The 20,087-nt window shown below is 36.9% G+C and overlaps 3 protein-coding genes across 3 annotated transcripts; 1 reads left to right on the top strand and 2 right to left on the bottom strand.

Moving 5' to 3' along the window:
* Positions 1 to 4,246: 4,246 nt before the first annotated feature.
* On the top strand, positions 4,247 to 7,878 carry LOC103938419 (WPP domain-interacting protein 2). The gene is made up of 3 exons (XM_009348419.3): positions 4,247 to 4,425; positions 4,616 to 5,830; positions 6,947 to 7,878. Exons 2-3 carry the CDS (start codon positions 4,699 to 4,701, stop codon positions 7,681 to 7,683), a joined length of 1,869 nt encoding a protein of 622 aa, XP_009346694.2. The 5' UTR covers positions 4,247 to 4,425; positions 4,616 to 4,698; the 3' UTR covers positions 7,684 to 7,878.
* Positions 7,879 to 11,268: 3,390 nt separating this feature from the next.
* Positions 11,269 to 13,847, bottom strand: LOC103938424 (hypermethylated in cancer 2 protein). The gene has a single exon (XM_048570115.1). The coding sequence runs from the start codon at positions 13,354 to 13,356 to the stop codon at positions 11,596 to 11,598; it is 1,761 nt and encodes a 586-aa protein (XP_048426072.1). The 5' UTR covers positions 13,357 to 13,847; the 3' UTR covers positions 11,269 to 11,595.
* Positions 13,848 to 16,447: 2,600 nt separating this feature from the next.
* LOC103938418 (high mobility group B protein 10) lies at positions 16,448 to 19,679 on the bottom strand. The gene is given in 7 exon segments (XM_009348417.3): positions 16,448 to 16,821; positions 17,089 to 17,444; positions 17,834 to 17,911; positions 18,009 to 18,171; positions 18,555 to 18,633; positions 19,355 to 19,460; positions 19,463 to 19,679. Coding segments are annotated over 7 exon segments (1,011 nt in total). The 5' UTR covers positions 19,602 to 19,679; the 3' UTR covers positions 16,448 to 16,731.
* Between the last annotated feature and the right edge of the window lie 408 nt (positions 19,680 to 20,087).

Here is a 20,087-nt window from a genome sequence, read left to right as displayed (position 1 = left end):
AATGTAACAACATTTGTCAAAAGAAAATTTCATACAAAAAACTCGCATTGTGTTTACATGTACTTCTGATTTTTTCCATCGATGACTATGCGTAGAAACAGTCTATGTATTTAGGTCGGCATCACAGTACTTTTATTTACTCATGAGTTCTTGTATTGTAGCTTAACTTAAGCTAGTTATTTACTTTTTATTTTTATTTTTAAACAAACCGTCTTGATTTACGACCATAACATTTAATTAATCTTTTGTAATCGAGATCGATACTAGTAAGTGCGAACTGATTTTCGCCATTCAGAAGGTATCGATGGAGTCTATTCATTTACTTGTTTGAGCACCCTGTCTACTTGGTTTAGAGTATTAGACTAATGTTAATAGTCATACTAATACTCATTGCATATGCAGAGTTATCATTCGTTAGTATGTCATGAATTATTTTCTAGATTAGCACACCATTTTTTACTCCTCACACACCTTTTGTTAATTTCTGTCTATTGATCTTCTTCAATTCATCTGATCTAACGGCCGAAAATTAGAAAGATGTGTGAGAAGTAAAAAATAGTGTATGGATATCACACTCCTTTCTAAATATATAGTACTCTCTACCCATGCATTACTCAAATTTGAATTATTTCATGTACCATATAACTTGTAAGAGTTACAGAGCATGCATATGTCCCCGTACGACTTAATGTGTTTTCATATAATCCAATAAATGACACCATATGATGTGCTAGTACTACCTTCTCTCATTGATTTGTTTTCTTCAAAAGAAATTTTGCTTTTCACAAAGTGATATTCTTTCGATCCATAAGAAGAAAGATACGAGCACAATTTTAAAAAGATATGCACACTTTTTTGATCAATTGGTATAATTACTTCATGTTGAGTTTTTTAATGGAGGAAAAAAAGAATAAATGATCTCTAGCTTTCATATTATTGATCTTCAATTTAATAACTAAACTGTTAATACTTGCATCATTTAAGGAAGGAATTAATGCACATATCTTCCCATTTGTGAATAACGTATTTTTAATTGTATAAATTCATAATTGGAATCGTTTAAGTTCTTAATCTTCATTTGAAGATCTCATTCTTACAAATAAATCATTCAAATCAGGATATCGTTTAGTTATTCAAATGTATCAAATAGAGAGATGCAAGTATCCTCCTAAATAAACCCTATGGCCTTCATCAAAGCTTAAGAGAAAAGAGCATCTATTAAGTAAATTCTATGTAGTTTTGGATTTTTTTTTCATTTAATTGATATGCATGATTGGAGCAAAGCTGGAAAGTCCTACTGACACAAATAATGTCACAGCAGTCCTCAAGCTCCCTTGAAAGCTTGATCTCTTTTTCATAAATTAATCTCATTTCCTTCTGAATTTCTATCTTATGGGTCCTACATATTGAGATCACCTTATTAAAACCCTAATTTGTATATTTTAATCACTCTCCAACGATCCTATCCTATATATCTTTGCTGTTTTGATTGTCCCATGATTACATTTACACCGCAAACACACCAGAAAAATTGAAGTTAAGAGTTGGTTTGTCCTCTTTGCACATGCCCTTTGCTCTTTGATGACCAGAGTAGACTATTTAGAGAGACAAATACATGAATAACCATCATACTTAGTATCGTAAATTAAATATATGCACGTAAGTGCTTGAAGGCTAACTAGTTAGTAAATAACTATGATTCTAGTCACTCGCCTGCTACGACTGCATTCTTTCCCACCCTCCTCATTATGCTGAGTTGGGGAATATGGTGAGCAAGGTACTCAAGGCTTTGCAATAACAAGCTTGAAGCCACGAACATCCTTGCCTCTCGTGTTATGTCTCTGGCTTGAGTTTGTTAGTACCAACTCAAGCCCCCCTAAGCCCAGACCTTCTGACCCGGAAGAGTTCAAATGGAAAAGACCACCTTTGGGGCGGCTCAAGGTGAACATTGACGGTGCTTGGAACAAGGATCTCAAGATTAAAGGTGTTGGAATTGTGGTGCTGGTGGGTGACTACCGTGGAAATTTTGTTACAAGGGCTATGGGACACTTCAACATTTTCCATCCCCTCTTCACGCAGTGGCTTTAGATTTTAGGGAAGGCTTGGTTTTGGTGTAGATAAAGGGTTTTTTACAATGTTATTTTCGAGAGCGACTCACTTCAGATCATTTCGACATGGAAAGAAAATGATATATTCTTGTGATTTTATGTGGTTGAATGGACTAACGGAGAGTATCCATATAAGGTGCCAACTTCTAAATCATTCACTAATAGTTTGGCATATCTGTTGAAGATGTTCTGAGTCTTGAAAGTTAAAGATTAAAATGGAAAAACTTGTGGATTTTGGACAAGTTCTCCTAGTCCTACCCTTCCCATTTGCCTTTTATCTATCTACGTTTTCCTGTCCTCACTTGATGCGTGTAATCTGCTAATAAATTAAACAACATAATTCATGCTTTTAAGGTCCATATTATAGAGAATAGGGCGTTGAGTCTCCAGTCATGCATCTTGAGTTCGAAACTCCCTCTCCTTTAAATTATTGTAATTGTCGAACCCTCCCCCTTCTCTTAATTAGAAAATTAGAACTTATGATTTTAATGCATTAATTATGTAGTTTAATTTGAATGAAACACACGTATCAAATGACAACAATTCAATAAAGCAAAAGATATTAGAGAAAGGCAAATGTAGAAGTTAGCTAATATTCTTCAATTATAAATTCCAAGTACCGCTCATATTCGATTTTGCTTGTCCCAAGTGACACAAAATCTCAAAGGAACTTTACACTAGTTGAAGAAAGTATACATCAAGTTGTTCATAAAGGTTGGACTGTTGCCGAGTGGCAGGCCTTGTTCTATACCAAACCATCACAGTCAATGCCTAAATATGGCCCAATTGTACCTCCTATGTGAGCCTGAAAATGAAAATTTTCCCCAATGTGAATTTAGGTTGAATATAAACTTATTTACAGCCGTTAGATCGATAAATTCACTTTTATTATTTATTACTATGAGTTTACGACGTAGATTAATATCAATTTAATATATTTGGTTTCCAATCTTTAGATTGATTATATGAATTATTAGTATTCTAAAAAGTTGTCCGGAAGTTTCTTATACATTTTACATATTTAATGAAGGAGTGTGAAACGAATTTTTATTTTTTTATTTTTTTATTTTTTCCAACAATGATTCGAAAATGCTCTAGCTTACAGAAAAAGAGATCCGACCTCCACTACGAAAAGAGTAATACATGTGGCCAACACTTCCATTTCCTTATATATCTATAACGGAGGAGTGTCAAATGTTTTGTTCTTTAACAATATGATATCTTATTCCAAACTACTATAATTACAGAAAAGGAGATTTACACTCAAATACAAAGAGCGAGTGATCACACATAGTTGTTATTAGGCTTGGTAAACATGTCATGTTTGTTTGTTCGTGTTGTTTTCGTGTCATCAAATTATTTTTACGGATTTTTAACATATGACTCAATAACAACCCAAGTTGTTAATAGGTCTTACAAGAAATTGTTATGCCTAATGTCTGGATCTGGCAAAAAACATCTTATCGAGTTCTTAAGAAATGATCCAATAATGATCTGACTTGTTAATTGATTAACTCGAAGTCTATTATTTTCGAGTCGTTTCGTGTCAAATTAACGAGGATATCCAATGAATTGCCAAGCTTAGTTGTTATGCTCTCAACCCATGTCTAAAATACACATTGACCTTTTTTTTTATATACAAACAATAGTGGAGGACGAAGGTGTCGAACTTAAAACCTTAAGTGCAAGATAAACATTCATAACCACTTAAGGTACAAGCTTCGGTACAGCCCCCCTTTTTTTTATTTTTTTTCTGGAAAACAAATAATGTTATCTACACTAAAGGAGATGAGGGAGTTTGCTAAGTTTCACAATGGTAGTAATAATGTGGTTCAAATTTATCTTTAACAAAAATTGAACCTAAAACTTCTCACTTATAAGTAAAAAAGAATACCACTAAACCATAGTACAAGTTTTTTACCGGTACTGCATTTTAGAGTCGATAAGATAATCAGATAATTAGTGGGAGTTAGGGGCAAATTACGTAAATGCAAACCTTTAAACAAAATTACCAACAAGAGCAACAGAGAGCCCACCCTGTCAGACTAACAGATCAGATGGCCAGCGGTGACGAACGGTGTGCGGTGCGGGTGGGCCCACACCTCGTGCATATGGCCATTATTTATTCCTCCCTTTATCATTTTTGTCCCGTTAATTAATAATTAGCCGAATTAATTTTCCTAATTAAATTTTCCTAACTAAGTTTTCATCGCTTTAAAATCGCAAATCCGATCACATTTTAGGGTTTTCAATGCCCTTCGAATTTATCGTCCACCTGCATCTTCTTCTAGGCTTCTTCAGGCAGTTAATTCTAACGGTAAGTTTCCCAATTCCCCAAAATCCCAAATTTAGAATTCGTCGTTTCGTATTAGTAATTTTCTGAATTTCAGTTACACGGAATTTAATTGCTTAACAATTTGATTGTCTGAATCTGTTTAGTTCTTCGTTTATTTAAGTATGTTTAGATTCATGATCGAAATTTAATTTCAATTTTTTGTATTTGCTAGATTTTGGGTCATGGGCTGGAAGCGTAGTTGTTGTTCTTGATCTGATTGAAGGGGTGAGGGAAGAACCTAACTTTTTCTATGTTATGGATTTGGAAAATGAATCGGTGGAAGATGTTGTAGTAAACCCACGAACAATTTCCAATTCTGCTGCTGCTGCTGCTGATGGCGATGGCGATGGCGATGGCGATGGCGATGGCGACAGTAGTAGTTCGATTAGGAACAATGGGTCATGTGGTAATGAGATTGGAAATGTAGGAGAGAGTAAAGATAATGATGGTGGCACTGAACAGGTAGTGAATTCGAGTCCGCTAGTAGCCAAATCTCCCGGTGGGGGGTCACCTCCAACCATCAAAGGGCGCGGCTTAAGGAAGTGGAGAAGAATTAAGAGAAATTTTACCAAGGGTGATAATGACAATGCAGTTGATGATTCTAGTAAAGTTTTGAAGCGGGGTTTGTCCGGTAATGGAAGCCCAGTTAAGCCGAAGAATTCACCCATTGAGATCAGGCATAATACTAGTGAAGGTTCTGTTGGATCCGTGAATATGTTAAGAAATGTGGGAGTTGTCGATGTCTTTGCCATTCCTGGTTCAAGTTCGGACTCTAGATTTGCTTTTGGTACTGCATTTGCTGCTGGTGCAGATTCTGAGAACAGTGAGGATCGGAGGAGCAAGTCTTCGACTGCTGCCAGTGTTCCAAAGCCCAAGTTTGAGCTGCCTGCAGCATTTGGGCATGCTCGGGATAAGAGCAAGATGAAGAGTACTAGCGGGAAGAGTGTGAGTAATTCAGCTCAAAGGGCTCAACAGGGAAACACACGAGTTGAAAGTAGCAAGAAGCATAGAGGAGACAGGGGCACAATCGAGAAGGAAAACTCTTATTCAAGCATGGAATCTGACTCAAGAAGCTCCAACTTTTTCTTTATGCAGAGTCCGATTTTGACTAGTAACGGGAAGCAAAGTGGAAGGTCAATGAATCATGATGGAGAAAACAGTGATGAAGTTCATGCAAGCGAACCACAGTACAGTGAAGAAGCTCAAACTGGTTATAGCAAAGAGAATGTGGGAGATGTTGAAGATTTTTCTCAGGGTGACTTTCCAACGGACTTGCCTTGGATGGCTAATGGAGGAACAAATAAGAATCATAGGTCCTTGACAGATCAAGATCCACTGGTCGAGTCTATCCTTAATCTCCATTCTGTACAAGAAGCACTTGCTAAAGGTTAGACTGCCTAAAACCGCTCAAATTTGAAAATTACGAGATAAAGTTATAGTGTTATTGTCTTGCATTGCTGCTTTCCAGTCCTTTTTTCTCAACGTGTTGGTGCTTTGATAAATTTGATGAATCACCCTATTGTTCATTGCCTAATTAGAATTTTTTGTTCAGCTACTTCATTTGATTGTCAGTTATTTTGGAAAACCTGATCTCGCAAAACTGTGTTCTGTGCTAAACACGTCAATTTCTTTTTCCGTAAAAGTGCAAGTCTCCGTCATTATTACACATCGACCATTGTTGGATCCAAATGGTATAGAGGGCATAGATTTAGGAGTTCTGCAAGCAAATCTTTTGGTCATTTTTAGAGTAGTCTGAAGGACCTCTCGACTATTCTGCAGACAGTGTAATCAATGGGTGGGAGAGTCTCCATGGCAGCCGTATGTTAATCTTCTTTTAAGGTTATACTTTTACACTTGGAAGTTTATTCAGTCTTCCTCGTGTTTAGGGGATCTTCGTAAAAAGGGTTTTGAAATACCTCTCATCTTATGTCCCTCATGCGTATTATATTTGGTGAATCTTTCTGGTTGACAAATAAGCATTTTGAGAAGCCTAGATGTTGACTTAACTTATTTATATCATCATTGAAGTTATTGTTTTGCAATCCTTTTTATTCTCCGAAGTGGCGGTGTAATGGCACCTACGTTCTCTTTCCTCTTCTATGCCGAAGGCTTAGTTCCAAGGAAACTAGTATTGTTCTATTTCTTGTCTCGTGTTCCATCCATCTTGGTTATTGCATACTTTATAGAAATCTAAAAGTAAAAAAACAAAAGTCAAAACCTGAGTAAGGTATACCTCCAGGATATGTCTTTTCTTGGGTTCTGCATATTGATACAATTAATGGAGCATGCTTTACTTTTCAATGCAGTTTCGGTTTATGTTTTTTCTTAACTTATTGCTGTCTGTGTTTCTTATTAGCGATGGTTTGTTTCCTGCTGAAGCTACTTGTGACTGCTTTGTCTGAAATATGAATTTTGGTTGTGTTTTCCTTTTTTGGGATTTCTGCTATATTATTATGGCTTCTTTTAGGACATTAAATTAACGGAGTCATGTGTGCACATGCAGAGGTTCAGAAATTTGGGGAGATTGGGAAGGAAACTTTGTCAACGGATTCTAATAGTGGTGGTATACCTGCCGATATCTATTCAAGTGATCCAGGAAACAATGAATCTAACTTATCTGACCATTTGGATTCTGATAAGATTAGACAAACTTCTTCTAAGTCCTTGGAATCTCAGGTCTTGAGTTTGAAACAAAATGTGAAGCTTTTGGAAAGCAAACTGGATGAGACAAGAGCTATATTGGAGTTGAAGGAGTCCAGGGTTGCTGAACTCGAAGATATGATTAACATTAGCAAGTCTGCAAAAGAAGATTCAGGTAGTACTGTAGGTTTAGAGGAGGAAAAAAGTCGAGAGCTAGAGACTGAACTTGACAGCGTGTTTAGGCAAATGATTGAAGCCCAGGTCGAGTTTATTGCTATTAAAAGTTCCACACAGAGGTTGAAGTTTGCTGCAGGTGGCCAAATCGCACTGCTTGACGAGCAAGAAGCAGTAGCTGGAGAACAAGCACAGATGCTGAACAAGCTTGGAGAAGTAGAAATTAGAGCCACAAAGCTAAAGGAACGAACGGAGGAGTTGGGAAAATTATCCGGAGATATTTTAGAGACCGGAGAGGTCTTCACCATCCAGAAGAGATTTTGTAAGATTACTTCATGTCTTTTTATTCAGTTGGTATTGCTGGGCTTGGCGATCTTGGTTTTTTTCTCGCAGTCGTCCCATGAAGGGGTGGCTGTACCCACCTGAGTCCGAGAGTAGCAACGCCATTTTGTTTTTGTGTATTCTCAACCTCCTTAGGCAATATTGGAAGGTTAAGTTTGATCTTTTATCATGTAGAACCTGTTTTTTTCCTCTCTGTTTTCGTTTTTTTGTAACATTGTTGTAATTTTTGTTTTCATAGGAACAGAAGCATCTCAAAATGATTGCTTATAGCGTTCTATACTTTTCCATGACTGTAATTTTTGCGTGTTCGATTTGGTTTGGCGGATAGTTTTATGAGTCGAAACTTAAGGAACATCGAGTCACTTGTAATGGATGTACCTTGACGATGTTTAAGACGTAATTAAGGTTTTCTCGCACGTAGCTTAGAGGTCTCGTGTGTTTTGCACAAGCATGTGTGGTTTTATAGCTGTGTAGAACGATCTACCGTCGAAAATTGCTCGTATATCAAACGGTCCAGTTGTTTGTAGATGCATTGGTTTTTGTTTTGGTATAGGTAAAATCCATAAAAATATGAAGTGACTGAAATCGAAGGAGAAACCCAGAGCCATCTCGCTCTTCCTTATTTAATTTTGTCTGTTGTAGTCGTTTTTATAACTAATAAATTAGACACCAAGATAAAGAGAGGTCAGTGAACCACGACAAGTGGTTTAAAAGAAAAGTGCGAATGGTAGCTTCCTAAAGGGAAGACCTAACGGAAGATTATAGGTTTGATACTTTGTACACTGTGAATCTGCTTGATAGTGCTCATGAGCAGGGTGCAATTCAAATTAGCCCCCTTGAGGCCCAAAAGATGTAGATACTTGTGGTTCGACACTAGTTGTCTCATTTTTTAGAAAAAAAAGAAGATAAATGAGTATAGTGACAATATTATATCTTCTCACTATTAATGACAATTTTGAATCCACCAAAAATACGTAATAACATTCTCACTATTATTTTCAATACAAGCGTTAATCGAGAAAAGAGAATCGAGCTCTGGATCTTAGAAATGTCCATGCTCCCCGCAGGATTAGCAAATCAAGCTAGGCAAAGGCAAATGTGGGGTTTCCTTTTGGTTGCATCATTGGGCTCCACCATCGACATCAACTAACGATTCTCCAACTGACACTGGTAGTTGCTGCTAAGATACCATTTACAATTCCTCGACCATCTCACTGGATTCTACATAGAAATTCAAAGTCATGGCAAAGACTTTCTTAGGTTTACTAACCAGCGAAAATTGTATGCTTTTTTGTACAAGATACACATGGTCGTCAAATTTTGTTCATCGAAATTTTGACTAAAAATTTAACAGTAAAAAACTTTATACACCGAAGTATATTAGAAATTTCTTATTGCTCATAGGCAAATTGAAATTGAAAGAAAAGTGACAGTGATATATAACACATGTGACAGGTAAAAATGCTTGATTAGATTTAGAAGTTTTGAAGGACACAAATTCCGTAGTTGGTCTCCATTGTATCGACCATGGCCGCGTCAAATCCAGTGCTACTATTAAGCATCAATTACCTTTCTACCATATTGAGAGGATGGAGCATTAATGGGTCTTTTATTATTAAGAAAAAATGATTAACTTGAACTTCTTTAAAAAATGGTGTCGTTTGCTGAAAAAATATAGGTTTTTCTTTTAGTGATCTTGAACCAGAATCGAGTGATAAAGTTGCACTAGAGAGATGTTGATGTTTAACTTTTCTTAAACTCTTTTGTTTTCAACGCAAACAAACCAAGAGGGTACACGTGCCCCTCCTGGCCCTTCATCAAATTAATTCGCCCCTGATGTGCATGAAACAGAATTTTAGCATTAAACAGATAAACTTGTAATTAACAATTAATCCAGAGTTAATGAAATAAGCATATGTGTATGAGTGTATCCTAGAACCAAGGCCATAAAGGCACGAAAGCGTTTGGGACATTGGTAGGGTACTGCATGTTTGGCAGTTAAGAAAATGGCATGAGAAAGGTGCCAATGGATATAAAAGTAAAAAATGATTGTCTAGAAAGTTTGAGGTCACGAGAAATTGCCAAGAAAACGGTTGAATCATATCCCTTCTATTTTCTTCTATGCCAAATGCAAAGCATCCATCATTCAACGCAAATGCATTATGAGTACCACACACACACACAAGTAACTAGCTATGAAATTTACCATTTTTTTGCGAGACAAATGTTTATATGTTTTACAATGAATCTAGACGATAAAATTTGACTAAAGTCAGTCCAATCAATGATTTAAATTTATAGTAAGTGAACATTTGTAGCATTGTATTTTGCGGGAATGTTTGGCGAGAGAATTTTCGGGGTGTGATGACATAAAACTTAGGAAATATATACAATGCTAATGTGAAAAATAAAAGTTACCATAAACTTTCATGCACAACACAACTAATATACCAATACCTTTGCAAACTAAATAATGTTATTCTCACACTAATTTTTTCCTCCCATAGTACTCTTGTTAATATTTTACCTTTAATCTTCTTTAATTCATTTGACCCAACGATCAAAAATTGATAAAGGTATTTAAGAAGTAAAAATAAGTGTAAATAGCACCACCCTAACTGAATCTAGACACTTGACTTAATCTGTTGTCTTATTCTTTTGCTAACCTGGTCACAAAGTGAGAAGAGATGGTAAAAGCTTAAGCTGGAGAGGAATTAAGAATTGTGTGCTTAAAATAACCAATGTTTAAACACCTTTGATGATATTGCAATTAAATTAGATGATTTGGAAACAATTCTACATCTCTATCAGTAGTTCAGTACACACCTTTTCAAAAGGGACCCCACAAGAAGTTGGACAGGGATTCTATGCCCTTCCACTTTTGATGCATTTTTATTTGTGTGATCACGATTAAGCCACGTCAACATTTTATATTACTATTTATTTTTGTCTTATTATCTCTATAAAAAAAATAATATAAAATGTTGACGTGGCTTAACCGTGACCACACAAAATAGGAAGGTACGGGAGGACACCAAACGTAAAAGGGCAAACAATTCTTGTCCCAAGAAGTTTAGATAGCACCATCCAGAAAAAAAAAAAGTTTGATCCTTGCAAATTGGGTTGATGGAGAAAAGCTCCTAAGGGGAGAGAAGTCTCTAGACCTTTTTTTTTTTTTTTTTTTCAGAAAAATGTCTCCTTTGTTTTGTGGCCTCCACTACATAGTGTTATATGTTATTAGCATCACATCACCAATGAACAAATCATAATCAATTGCAAACATGTACACATAATAAGAAACTTAAGAAAGGAATTGCATTTGACATAAACTGGTAAATTTTCTATAAAAATTAGAAAAAATTAGATTGAATATGTTTGAGAGATTCAATACTTTTAAAATAATTATATGCAAGGAAAGATTTCAAATCCGTTTGTTTCTACCCTGATCTTCTATTTTAAATCTTGGCAATATATGTCATGTAATAGTCTAAATAAACAATCTAACCGTATAATAATGTCATGTAAATCCCGTAAATTTGATATCACTATGGGGAAAGAGCACTTACATTTGAAATTTGAGTACCAAAAGACTTTTCAAACTTAAACTTAAGGAACCAAACAATTTAACTCTAACAAGAAAATTAATGAAAGAGAAAGTAGGGAAACTAATTTAACCAAAAAGAAACACTGTATATATGCACAAGTCCTGCAGATTCTTTGCATCATCTTCCTCCCCAAAGTAAAAACACTAGCTATAGTACCATTTGGAAATTGGAAGTCTCCTTCCACTAAAGCAAAATCCTTGAGAGGACCATATCATCATGCTTTTACATGAAAAGAATTAACCCAAAATGACAATGGCAATGGACCCCACTTTGATCAAACTGGAAAGAGCAGTAGGGTTTCTAAGACTAAAAAACAAAATCTAACTGAACTATCAGATAGCCAGAGACTGAGAGAAGAAGAAAAAAAACCTCAGCTTCTTCAGCTGGCTGGCTAATTAGTAACTGAATTGTAAGAAGAAGGTGCACATCTAGCTGCTGCAGCGCCACCATACTGATAACCTGCACCCTCACCTTGCTGGTCATCCTCCTCAATTGGTGGAAGCTCGTTTAGGTCAAAGTCCAAAACTCTTCTCGCACCACCGACACCTGCAATATTCTGACTGGACTGAGCTTGCAGCTGTTGCTGTAGCTGCTCAGGGGGACCCCCCACCACCTGCTGCTGCTGCTGCTGCTCAGGGGGGCCATTCCAGTGGCTCCTCTTGTGACCCCCCAAAGCCTGACCTGTTGGGAAGGTCTTGTTGCAGATTTTACACTGGTGGTGCTGCTGATGATTTAGTGCTACTCTTTCTGCTTCATCATCATGCACCCTATCTTCACCGGCCGACACGTCAGCGGGTGCAGACTGGTTCTCCATAGATGGGTGGGCCACCGCGATCCCCTTGAGCTTGTTGTGGCTTGACATGTGTCCTCCCAGAGCTTGGTGGCTAGGGAAACACTTCACACAGAGATTGCACTTGTACCTCAGCCTTCCTTCCAAGTCCACCAACTTCATCTTCCTCCTGTTCCTCCTCATCACCGCAATGCTCTCAGAATTCTGACTGTCTGATAACTCATCCTCCGTATTATTATGATTTCCCATATTTTCCTCCTCCATCAATCCAAGCTTCAAGAAATTCTTCACCGTTGACTTTTCTTGACCAAAACCCCCACCATATTCATCATACCATTTTTTCTCACTCCTCTTCACCTCAAATGGTGATCCCTTCCTCTTGTTTGTGGATCCCACGGTGGCGGTTGCAGTGTACCCATGGCATGGAAGTGCTCCCTCTCCGTCCTGATTGGCAGTGATCAAGAAATTGCTGTTGGTGGCCTCACACCTGGTGTCATCAGCTCCTCCTCCTTCCAGTGGATTGGCCTGAGCTAGCAACAAAAGATCATGGACAGCTTCCTTCATCTGCTCTTCATCTTCTTCAATAGTCCTGGGACTTCTCGAATCCAAACCGGAGACGGACTGGTCAGAGTTGGACTCTAGTCCAGTGCTGCCGCTCTTCCTCCCTCTCCTTGCGGTTTGAGACCATTTAGGCAGAGTCTTGGAGAGATCAAGAACCAAACTTTTTGACCCGAAAAACATCTCATCAGAGTCAATCTGACCATCATGAGCTTTATTATCACTCTGATCAGGCACATCATCTGACAGAGTGGAGGAAGAGCTGTTTTTGGCGGCCGGAGGCGGCTGAATTCCCCTCCATTCTCTCTCTGGATGCGACCTCATATGCCCAAAAAGTGACTTCATCGACGGAAAATTCTTGCCGCAAACGCAACAAACAGGCTTCATATTGCTGATGCTATTGCTATTACCTCCAATCCCAACAACACCACCGGCATTCGAGCTTCCAACATCGGAATTATTAGGTTTCGAAATCTTGGCTTTTGATGAAATCATGTTCTTGCGAGACTGATTAAACAATTCCCTGTCAGCTTGAATATGTATTCTCAAGTGGCCTCCGAGAGCCTTACCTGAGCTGAAACCCTTGCCGCAGACCTCGCAGAATCTGGTGAATTGAGGCTGTGGAGCAGCGGAGGAGTTTTGCGGGTTTTGGTCTAAAGGTTCCGGCTTTGGAACCTTGAGCTTCGGAAACAGTCCTCCGTTGTTGTTCTCCATCTCTTCCCGGCTCGGTTTCTTTGCGGGCGTTGGCTCTTGATAGCAGGCAGCTAGTGGCGGAAACCTAGTTTCTTTGTGTTGGATATCCATATGTGAGGAAAAAAAAAAAAAAAACCCAGCTCGGAGATTTAAAGATTGTGTGAAACCGCAACTAGGGAGGGTTGTAAAGATCAAGCTCTTTAGGTTTTCTTTTTTTTGGTGCTTGGGGAATAAACAAGGAAAGAAAGAAGCTGAACCTAAACAGCAGATATGAGTATGCGGAACCCTACTAGGAGATTGAGAATATATATTTATACATGTATAAATAATTATATATGTAAATAAATATGTGAAAAAAGGGTAGCTTAGCTGAGAAGCAAAATTAGGCTACTTTGATCGTAATCTCGTTTTGGGTAATTATAAGTCCTGAAAATCCTGACCTCCCTAATCAAGAACGCTAAGAGGGGAAAGAAAACAAGGAAACTCTGTGGCATCCAGCTAATGATGTCATCAGATTGCAGCTAAAAAAAGGATTATATTAGAAAATAGCTAAGGAAAGGAGCCAAGAACAAACCCAGAAGAGCTAGAGAGAGAGAGAGAGAGAGAGAGAGAGAGAGAGAGAGAGAGGGAGCTTTCCAAATTCTGCAGCAGTTGGGCAGTCTTTGGTCTTTTAAGTCACCAAATTGTTATTTTTATAAACATAATTAGTTTATTTTTTCATAATTAATGTTATTATTGTGCGTTTAACTGCTGTTTGCGTGAGTTTTGGATAGTGGGGAATTGACTGTCAAAGCCTGTTAATCCGTTTTTTTTCAGAATCTCCAAATTCTCATAAAATTTTGAGTAAGAGGGAGAGAATTATCACAAGTTGAAAACCAAAAAGAGAAATGCTAAATGAATTCTCTTACCGCTATGACTCTTCAAAAATTCTATGTTATCTCATGCTTCTGACACAATATTTTTATAATATTAACATAAAAATTAACGTTAAACTGTACGATAACAGATGAGTCTCAGTTTGGAGAGAATTCCTTTAGCATTTCTCAACTATAAAACCTACTTCAATCAAGGAATTAGAATCCATCCATACATAGTACAGTTCAGTGTGAAGCGTGCCACTTTCTTCTATCCCACTACGACTATTTAGGAGCCCCACTTACCACACTAACCATACCTGCCCCAAAGAGTAAGGCTTTATGAATTTCCTCCTTCTAATTTCTTTTTTCTTATTTTTTCCTTGAATTTTAATTTTAATTTTGATTTTCCTTCGAAGATACTCCAAGGCCAATCATCCGGAATTCTCTCGGATTTCACAAAAAATTAGGATACAAATCTTTTCTTTGTAATATTCCTCCATCCCAAAAATTAGGTTTGTTTTCTTCTTATTTTCCTTGTATTTCTATGAAATTTGACAATACTTCGATGTGCCTTAATACACCAAATTTTTGCTTGTTACAACATCGATTGTTAAATATTTAATCAATAACATATCGACTAAAAATCTCGGTACACAAGATATTCCGCAGCATATTAGGATTTTTTCTTCTTTCTATTTGGAATGAAATCCCAACAGGATAAGAAAGGGCAAGAAGCCTAGCAAAGCGGGAACTCTTGGATTAATTAGTTTCAAAATCCGTGCTTATCTCCATCCTTTACGTTAATGCATGTCATAATTATCTCTTTTAATCCTCTCTTATGTGAATTTTCACACCTCACACCACCATTCACCACTCACCACACACACGACCAGAGTCCATTAGTCTCTAAACAAGAAATTAATTACAGGAGCAAATTTTGCAATTTATTTCCTTTTCCACGCGGTTTCAAACCTTTGAATGGCCTCCATGTTTATGGAAAGCTTGGGAGGCAAATGTTTAGAAAGAGCTAAATTTTATGAGTGTGAGCAAGGATTTTGAATTGGGTCACATCCACAACTTATGATCTTAAACTCTTTACTTAATGCTTTGACGAAGAAAATGTGTCAAAGAAAGTTCGTTAGTTGTACAATGTTAGAGGTTACGAGCTCTAGTAGTTCGATTCACATCATTGTTAAAACGATATATCTCTACTAATTAATAAAACACTCATTGTCAATCAAAATCTATGAAATTATTAGTTTAACCCTTTAATTAAAACAGAAAATGAATAAGAAATATGAGGATAGAAATGTAATTTCACACAATCAAATTTTGCTTCTTTTTTTTTTATCAAAGCCTCACCTACATATAATCCTAACATATCTCTAATTAAAAAAAAAATTAAATAAATAAAAACTTCCCACCCCCACATTCTCTATCACTCTCTTCCTCTCTCCTTCTATTTCAAAAACAAAAATAAAAAAATTTCTCACATACTTTATGTGTACCCATATGCTAGTATTTATGATGATTATGATATCGAAGTTGGACTAACTTGTTGTGATGACAGTAGTTCTCGCTAATTGTTCTAATACTCTAATGCTCCAATGCTCACTTCACATTGGCTATTTAGCAGGAGTTCCTGCTAATTGTTCAGCAACCAAGAAAGGTTCTTTTTGAGTGTACGTGATTATGCATAAATATAACGTTATTCGCTATTTGAGTATTTCTTTCTTAAATGTACTCTTAGTGTTAGTTGTGGTGAACAACTCTTTAGAAAAAAAATTAAGAAAATCATTCAAGTTCGTCTACTTTCGATTGAAAAATAGAATCATAAAAAAAAAAAAAATATATCAATCTTATGTGTGTTTACACGACCAATCTACTCAATTACTATAACGAGTTCCATCTTACGTAACAACAGCCGCGCTTGCTTCGTGGATGTCACCTTGTTTTCTTGTAGTGCCTGTTCAAGTTAATTCAGTTCACATTCAGAATATTTTTATAGGGGAGTTGAAATTTATACTAGACTTACTATGCAAAGTGGAAAAAGCAAGTGTGTATGCATGCCAACCAAGTTTATGATGGCCTTCAGTAACAATGAAAATAGCAGCGTTTGGTTGTAGTGATCTGCGTACATCTTGTGTTGTAAACATTGTATAATTTTCAAATATCCTACCACTTGTATTATGATACGGTATACCAAACCGTGTTCTCGACGTACTAAACAATCTCTCCTTCCATACAACTATTTAATATCACCTGTGCTTTCTATGTGATTTATTCAATCAGATTGTCATAAATTTTAGACTGCGGTTCCGGGAATTACTATTGTAACATTGGAATACCAAGAAATATCAAAAATTGTTACTGCAGTAAAATCCTACTAATCCGAAAAGAAGGCAAATTCAACACATTTTACACAGCTGCCCCCTTTCACCCCTTCCGCGATTCTTTTCCGCGGATGGGGCACGCTGAGGGGTAACCATAGCAAAGCAAAATGAAAACCGAAAAGGAGGTTAAATGCCGGCAACAACGACGACTACTACTAGCCTACTACTACAACAAGGCATACAACAGAGGAAAATGATGCCTACGAAACAAGTTGCCTATGTAACGAACAAGGAGGCTATTGCTGTGGATGATTGTAGGAAGATTTATATTCCAGCATTTCGGTCCTGTATCTCTCCTTGTCTTTCGTCCCTTTATCCTGATAAACCTGCACGGAAGAAATGGTGTGTTATGATGAAGATTTCACAAAGATTTCCAACATACCGCAAGTTAGAAATGTATAGAATCAAGACGAAAGGAAACGGAAATAGTAAAAATCAACGCATGTGAAGCTTCTCCTCGAACCTTAGATCGATACTACCTATGCACGTCACAAAATCATCCAGAACACACATATAAGAGTGACATTATCTTGGGACGTTATGAGCAAAAAAGGACTAACCGGAAATAAAATTGAGTCACCAATTCACTATACCTGTTTCTCAGCCTCTGTGAGATTGTTCCATAGGTACCCAATTTTCTTGCTGATGGCTCTCTCTTGCCCATAGTACAAAGGCTTTAATCTAGCATAATGCTCGGCGAAGAAGAAATTGTAACCGCTCCTGTTTGACTTGGGCCGAGAGGGATCGCGTAATGCCAACCTGGATCTCTTTCGGTTCCGTCGAGTAGGCATGTCCGAAAAACTCTGAGAAACATATGTAGCTGTAGGAGCATGATACAAGACACCTTTCAGTTCGTCAGAACCCAAGTTGACAGTAACCAGATATCCACTATCAAATTTCCCATCAATGGTTCCCATGATTGAAGAGCCAAGCTGCACTTCTGCACTTTCTGTACATAAGATAGAGAAAACAGATCCATATCGCAATTAATTCATCGCCTTACAGATCAAATAACCAGATGCTATAAATAAGGTCAGAGGATCTAGGAAATGATGGTACCGAATTAGAAAGACAAAACTAAATTCTCATAGCAAGTCATCCAACTTTAAGAAGTTACCGAACTATTTCATACGATTTCTTCTGAGAACTGTCAATTGGAGGTCCATTCTATCGATTGTAAATAAAAGGTTTTCTGGAAACTCACAGTTTAATGTAGACACCAAGGAGAAAATATACACATAGTTATATGATTCTACTTCTAGAACTAGTGTCAAAAGTTTGAACACAACTACTATTAGAACCATAACATTGTGGGTTCGAGATGGAGGTTAAACGTACCCTGACTTGGAAACTGGTTTCTACTCACACCTTCCTCCACGGTGGCTGACCCATTGAAAAGGTCCTTGTTTACAGGTTCTGGCAAAAAAGAAACTAAGAAAACTATATATCTTTCTAATCGACGAAATCAATGAAATAACACACAGAACCAACACGGATCCATGTCTTCAATTACCAGGCACTGGGATGCTAAAAACTTCTTTGTGGAGATAATAGGCCTGCTCAAAGTGATACAGCAAAGACAAGTAGTACTTCCGTAAGACAAACGAAGCACTGGTAATTGTTGTTGGGAAATTGAAGGCCACAATCACTTCCTTCCATTTGCGATCTCTAATCACCTGTAACCAGTTTAAGAGATTTGAAGTTAAATAAAAGCCACAAAAAAAAAAAAAAAAAAAGGGGACTTTGGAATGCTCCAGGAAAAAAAGTTGGACCCTGTCATAAATCTGTAAACCAACTTTGGTCTGAGCTGAGAATACTACTAGACAAGTAGTTAAAGTCAACCTAGTTTACACCCAGCCGAGACCCCAGCCCCCATTCATCATAGCTTGTTTCCGAAAAAACAATGAGTGTAGCCTATACCGGGCACACTTGAAAATTATAACTAGTTAAATAGTGATCAACTGAGTTTAAGATCCATTTTTCAGGCAATAAGTTTAATTTCAGCTTCAAGAGTCTCATGTATAAACAATCATTAAGAAGAAAAATAAACTGAACAAACCTTGTCAAGTCCACCACGAGATGTGACTTCAACAAAAAGGAGATGTAGATCCAGAGATTTTCCTCCAACAGTAGGAATCCTACACAATGAGCATTAAGCACATGGTCATGGACTTTCTTTTTGTTTCTTTTCTGTACTCCAAACTAAACTTTCATTGACTCAATGTCTGGATTGCTTATTTTTCCATCATCCCCAACTCAAACTCAGGTAGAGGAGAGCCACCACAGGGGATGGAAATTTGATAATATTGTTCAAATAAACATCTTGAATCCCAAACACAATCCTAATTTTGCTAAAAATATCCGAAACGATGTGTACACTGCAGTCCAATTTTTGCAGTCATTCGCCATTCAATCAATTCAAACAGAGGAATAGGCGGCATAGTTTTGATTAAAACCAGTCAACTGAAGTTTGCAACATGCAAAAACATTGGAAATATATCAAGTGAAGCAATGTAAAGATAAAAACACAACATAAATATACAATTTTCCAATTCTTCCAACATAGTAAGACCCAAAATAGCAAAACAAAAACAACCCAATTCATCAAATAGCCCAACAAAACAAAATCTAAGTTGTAAGAAAAGGGAACAGAACCAAATTACATGAATTGATTAAACCAGTCAACTAAGTAGCAACATGCAAATACAATACATATAAATACACAACACAAGAATATAAATTTCAAATTCTGCCAATATATCAAGACCCAAAACAGCAAAACAAACACAACCCAATCCACCAAACGACCCAAAATACAAAATCAAAAGCTGTAACAAAAGGTAAAAAACCCAAAATTACATGAATTTGGTTCTGAACGAATCGTGAAACTCCTTGAGCTTTTCCCAGAAAAGGTCGGAGCTTTGAACGACTTCCTCATACTTTGCTGTGGGTGAAGGATAAGCCTTGGAGCGGAGGCGGGGGATGAGACAGAGGACCCATTGGCGGAGAGAGAGAGGAGTTGTTGTTGGTGAGCTGAAATGGCTGCAGAGGAAGAAGAAGAAGTCTTCTCCTTTTCTGTAATTTTTGGTGTTGGGACCTCAGACATGTTCAGTCAGAGAAAATAAGAGAGGGTAAAGATTGATGGATGGATTAAGAATTTAAGAGACTAGGTAAAGATTGTATTTTTGCGACCTTTTTATATCAGCCAAATTATATGATTGTATAAGATATTGGATATGCTCTCTCTATATCGGATTCAACTCCAATGCTACGTAGTATTAAATATTTCGATGTATTGTATGACTTGAATTCACGGGGCCATAATAAAAGTAATAATTTAAACTAATTCAAGTCATCTAATGCTCATAGTATGGAAGAAATTTTTCTCTAGAACCTAGAAAACTTTCCCAACAATTAAAAATTAAAACTTGTTTTTTGGTTTTATGATAAAAATAACAGTTTAAATTAATATAAAATTATGGTAAGGAAATTCGAACTTGAATAAGGGGCAAGACAATTATTTTTCTTTAAATAAGCCTATGGATAGGGAAGTTTGAATTCAATAGCTCATATGTAAGAAAATATATTATTA

The sequence above is a fragment of a genome, unplaced genomic scaffold (assembly GCF_019419815.1).
Source record: "Pyrus x bretschneideri cultivar Hongxiangsu unplaced genomic scaffold, Pyrus_bretschneideri_v1 Contig51, whole genome shotgun sequence".
Lineage (NCBI taxonomy): Eukaryota > Viridiplantae > Streptophyta > Magnoliopsida > Rosales > Rosaceae > Pyrus > Pyrus x bretschneideri.
Note: the sequence above shows the minus strand (reverse complement) of the source record. Positions and strands in the feature narration are given on the sequence as shown.

Bases quoted from the DNA above. Each gene is read 5' to 3' on its own strand.
- LOC103938419 (XM_009348419.3), top strand. From the start codon at position 4,699: ATGGATTTGGAAAATGAATCGGTGGAAGATGTTGTAGTAAACCCACGA. The intron at 5,831-6,946 runs GTTAGACTGCCT...GTGCACATGCAG, and splicing joins ACAAGAAGCACTTGCTAAAG to AGGTTCAGAAATTTGGGGAG.
- LOC103938424 (XM_048570115.1), bottom strand. From the start codon at position 13,356: ATGGATATCCAACACAAAGAAACTAGGTTTCCGCCACTAGCTGCCTGC.